Source organism: Babylonia areolata, chromosome 18, assembly GCF_041734735.1.
Source record: "Babylonia areolata isolate BAREFJ2019XMU chromosome 18, ASM4173473v1, whole genome shotgun sequence".
NCBI classification, from domain to species: Eukaryota; Metazoa; Mollusca; class Gastropoda; order Neogastropoda; family Buccinidae; genus Babylonia; species Babylonia areolata.
In genome coordinates, this window is record NC_134893.1 from 70,336,174 (window position 1) to 70,341,173 (window position 5,000).

Below are 5,000 nucleotides of genomic sequence, written 5' to 3' on the forward strand. Positions count from 1 at the left end.
CCCTATCTGTCCGTCAGTATGATGGATAGATAGAGAGAGGCAGAGAGACGGACAGAGAAAGAGAGAGATCGAGAGAGACAAAAGGATTGAAGCCGAGAGAGTGACAGCAGATATCCAGACACAAAGACGACCGAGGTTTTATCACCATCTATTTCATTTATTTATTTATTATTTATTTATCTGTCTATTTATTCATCTGTTCATTTGTTCGTTCATTCATCTATTCATTTATCTAATTCTTTCAGTGTGCCAGGTGAACGAGTTCAAGTGCAACCACGGCAAGTGTATCCCAGAGAACTGGAAGTGTGACGGAGACAATGACTGCGGGGATTTCAGCGACGAACACGCTTGCCGTGAGTGACGTCACCATAGTTCGGGGGTTTCGAACCCTGTGCCTGACGGGCACGATAGCCCAGTGGTTAATTTAAAGCGTTCGACTTTCGATCTGAGTGTCCCAGGTCCGAATCTCGGTAACGGCGCCTAGTGGGTAAAGGGTGGAGATTTTTTTTTTCCCGATCTCCCAGGTCAACATAATTATGTGCAGACCTGCTTTGTGCCTGAACCCCCTTCGTGTGTATACGGCAAGCAGGAGATCAAACACGCACGTTAACTCACTCAGTACGGCCAGTCCTCTCTTCTCCTCTACACAGACCCCTCAGATGTGGCGTAGCGTGTATGGATTTTGTCCGATCGCTTGAACCGTCACCTCGAGAAACTGAAACTGAAAATCGTCGATGGTGATCGATCCATGTTAATGGATCTGGCAGTCACTGAACAGGTCGAAGCCGTTTTTGTTTTTTTGTTGTTCGTCTGTTTTTGTGTGTGTGTGAGTGTGTTTTGTAGTTGTTGTTTTGTTATTGTTGTTGTTGTTCTTATTTCGTTGTCATCTTTATAGTGTTGTAGCGACGTCCAGGGAGGTAATGCTATTCGGTTAAGAACCGGAAGTTATTGTCTGGTGTGTTTCAGGCACGATCATTAATCATTACAAGTGGTAGTCTGTCTGTCGGAAGACTCGATATTCCGAGGTCCGGTTTCCAGCATACAGTTAGCGCACTCTCAAACTAGGAGGCAAAATTGCACTGGCTCTCAGTGCTGCGGCCTTGGAAGCTAGTTGACCTTTGGAAACCATCCCCAACGCCGACTGTCCTGAAACCTTCTTGGCCGAGAGGGTGGGGATGCAACTTTGGCAAGACACTCTCCACTATTATCAAATTCTAGTCGGGACAGCAGTTACCTCCTCTGCTGTTCTGATGGTCATTGTCGGACACGACTATCATACATTCTGCAATGGTTACTGTGGTTGTCTTGGTTAGTATAATTGTCATTGCTTTTCTTATGGCTTTTGTTGTTATGGTTATTGTGGGTGTTATTGATAATGCTATTGCTTATTGTTGTGGTTATAATGATAGCATGGTTGTGGCTATTGGTATTGTAATTTTCATGGTTAAGGTTATTGTTAATCTTACATCGGTGTTACTATGGTTATCGTGATTGTTGTGGTTGTGGTAAATGTCTTGGTTATAACTATGGGTAATCAACGTTATCGCTGTTGGTATGGTTATCTTTATGGTTGATTTCAACGGTTAATGTTATCGTCATTGTTCTTTGTTAAGGTTATGCAGATTGACAGTGCTTTTGTGTTGTTATGGTTGTGCTTTTTTTGTTTTTTGTTTGTTTGTTTTGTTTTGTTTTTTTGCTATGGCAATTGTCAGATTACGGTTATGGTTATTTGTTACGGTCAAAGGCTATGGTTGTCACGATTTTGATTGTGACGGCTATGATGATGACGCCATTACCATTCATCGTCACAGCCACCATCCACCCGACCTTGTGCGGAGACATGATGACGGCACGTGACTGCTCTCTGATGAACGACACCTCGCACCCGATATGCCTCGACCAGGAGGATGGCTTCAAGTTCTGTCGCAAGTTCTGTGGTCTGTGCATCCACACCTAAAACAAGACCCAGACGAAACGGCGACAGAGGCAGTGGCGGCGGTGGTGTTGGCAGTGGTGGTGGTGGTACCAGCGATTCTCTTCTGCCTCCCGCTTGTTTCTTTTTGTTGTTGTTGTTGTTTGAGTTTTTTTTCAGTCATGTTCACTGCATCCTTTCTGGTCTATTGTCTCCATGCACGTTACGAGTCTTTAGTGAAGTGGTAGGATTCTTTCTCGCGGCGGTTTTTTTTTTTTTTTTTTTTTTTTTTTTTTTTCAAACCTCGGTCGATGTCTTTTGTGTCACCGCGCCCCTCCACCCCACCCCCCTCTCCACCCCCTCCTTCCCCAAACCTCTTACTACCATTTAGTTGCTTTCTCTCACGATATCTTGCAACCTCGACAGATTGTTTCGGATTATCTTTCTTCGCCCCAACCACCCACTTAATAATCTCCGCCCAAACCTCGTCCTCATTTCAGCTGTTATCTCTCACGTAATCTCTTGAAACCTTGACAGGAGTTTTGCTGGGTTTTTTTTTCTCCCAGCCTCCTACTTATTCCCCAACCGCCCTCATCTCAGCTGCTATCTGTTACTTATCTCTTGCAACCTTGAGAGATGTCTAGCTGTAACTGTGTTGCCCCTACCTCCCGATTAATCTCCAACCGCCCCTCATTTCATTTGCTATCTCACATTTATCTCTTGCAACCTTGACAGATTGTTTTTTTTAGCTGTATCTCTTGTGTGCCCCCAACCGCACTCATTTCAGCTGCTGTCTCTCACGATCTTTCACGACCTTGACACATGTTCAGACGTCCTTTTGCCTCACCTCACCCCCACACTACTCTACCCTACACCACCCCTAACCCTCCCTACCGCACCCCCCCCCCCTCCATTCCCCCTTTTCAGTGGCTGTCTCTCGCAGTGTCTTGCTTGCAACCTGGACAGACGTTCAGATGACCTGTTGCTGCCCCCAATCCTTTCACAGCTGTTTTCTCTCACGATCTATCTATCTATCTATCTATGTATCTATATCTGTCTGTCTATCCATCCGTCCATCTAGCTATCTATATATCTATTTATATCTATCTATCTATCTATCTATCTATCTATTTTCTTTCTTTTTCTATGCAGCTTGAAGTGACTTCAGGCAAAATGTGCGTCATTCGTCATTGAATCATTTCAATGCTCTTTCTCTGCATCACTGCACTACGGCCAGTCCATGTACGATCAGTGGCTCCGAGGACAGGGCAGCAGTCAGAAGAGAAAAAGCATACCCCGACTCTTGTTTGCGTTTGTGTTTGAAATAGACAAATAAATACAAATTCTGTCAGAGAGTGATTGTTCGGGTGTTCAGTGTATTGTTTTCGTACAAAATTAATGCGTGACTGTGAATCATTGCTTGCAATGTTGGTGAGCGCGCGCGCGCGCGCGCGGATGTGTGTTTGTATGCCACACACACACACACGCACAGAGGGAGAGAGAGAGACACACACACACACACGCGCGCGCGCACGCACACACACACACACACACACACACACACACACACACACACACACACACACACACACACACACACACACACACACGCGCACACACACACACGCGCGTTCCAGCCATAATGGTCACGAACATCCAAAACAACGGCGGTCGAAAGTATGTGTGTGTTACAAGACTCAATCTGTCCGTTTACCATTTGGAGGGGGTTGGGGTGGATATTGTTTAATGTCCCGTCACATATGTTGGTAATTGAAGACATTTTTGTTGGAGTATTATATTAATACATACGTTTAAGTATTATCGTAGGCCCGACACTGGGCTTATATCACAGACTAACATAAGTTTACATTTGGGTCAACAGCAAAGTGAGAGCTATATTATCAATGGTTTCTCCAGTCAATGGGAAACCATTTACAGCTTAGTCTTTTGTGAAGGACTATACTAGGAGGCAAAATTGCACTGGCTCTTAGTGCTGCAGCCTTGTGGGCTAGTTGGCCTTTGGGAACCATCCAAAACCCTCTTGGCCGAGAGAGTGGGGATGTACTGGGGCAAGACACTCTCCACTATAATCAAATTCTAGCCCAGATAGTCAGGACAGCAGTTACCTCCTCTGCTATTCTGATGGTCATAGTCGGACACGACTGACTATCATATATAAGTATTATCGTCTGGAAGAGGAAGGAGGAGAGGATGACCTGCATTTGATTGAAGGCAAGAAAACATTGTTTCCTTTATATGGATTCTTAAATGTGTGTATATATATATATATATATATATCATAGACTGATCACCTGAGCGAATATGTGGGTTTGTCTTGGCGCATACGTGAGCATGCGCATGTGTGTGGATCTCTGTCTCTGCCTCTGCCTCTGTCTCTGTCTTTCCCTCCCTCGCCCCCTCGCCCCCCCCCCCCCCCCGCCCCCCCCCTCCCCCACTCTCTCTGTCTCTCTCTCAGTATGAAACCAAAGAGACAACCGTCATCGAAAACTTAAGACGCAGAAGAAACAAAAGAACGGCACCGAACAGGATGCAAACTATTCAGCCCCCATGGTGGAATACCGACACACAGAGAGTCTGGATAGAAAAACATGCGACTGTCAAACTTTGGGCAAAAGAAAGAACAAAACCATCTCCGGACAAAGATACTGAAACAAAAATGAAAGAAAAAACTAAACAGTTTGAAACCATTGCTCAAGAGGCCAAAAATGACAAGTGGAAACAGTTTTGCGAGGCACTCAGTTATGACTCAACATTGACAGAGTTCTGGCAATTTTATCGTCGCATGGAAGGGAAAACGTGCACAACAACAACCCCAGACATGGTAGACACTGACGGAACCAAGCTTAAGACAAACGAAGAAAAAGGATCCGCCCTGCTCAAACGTTTCATACAACAGAGCGATCAAAGAAACTTAGATGAGAAAAAGATATATGTTGAGGAGTTAAACCAAACCCTTATGCAGACTGGACCTGATGATGACTTGACAATAGATGATCTAAATGAAGCAATAGCTAAATGCAAGAAAGAATCAGCCCCTGGCCCAGACAAAGTTCAAGGAATTATCGGA

At 44.9% G+C, this 5,000-nt stretch overlaps 2 protein-coding genes across 2 annotated transcripts in view; both read left to right on the forward strand.

Annotated features, from left to right (window-relative positions):
- Positions 1-3,271, forward strand: part of LOC143293107 (uncharacterized) — a 10,117-nt gene extending 6,846 nt beyond the window's left edge. The window contains exons 6-7 of the mRNA XM_076604016.1: positions 246-353; positions 1,812-3,271. Of these exons, the coding sequence (XP_076460131.1) occupies positions 246-353; positions 1,812-1,957 (254 nt within the window). The 3' untranslated portion in view covers positions 1,958-3,271. The remainder of the gene's footprint in view (positions 1-245; positions 354-1,811) is intronic.
- Positions 1-5,000, forward strand: part of LOC143293035 (uncharacterized) — a 34,533-nt gene that overhangs the window by 7,110 nt on the left and 22,423 nt on the right. The gene's annotated exons all lie outside the window — the stretch shown is intronic.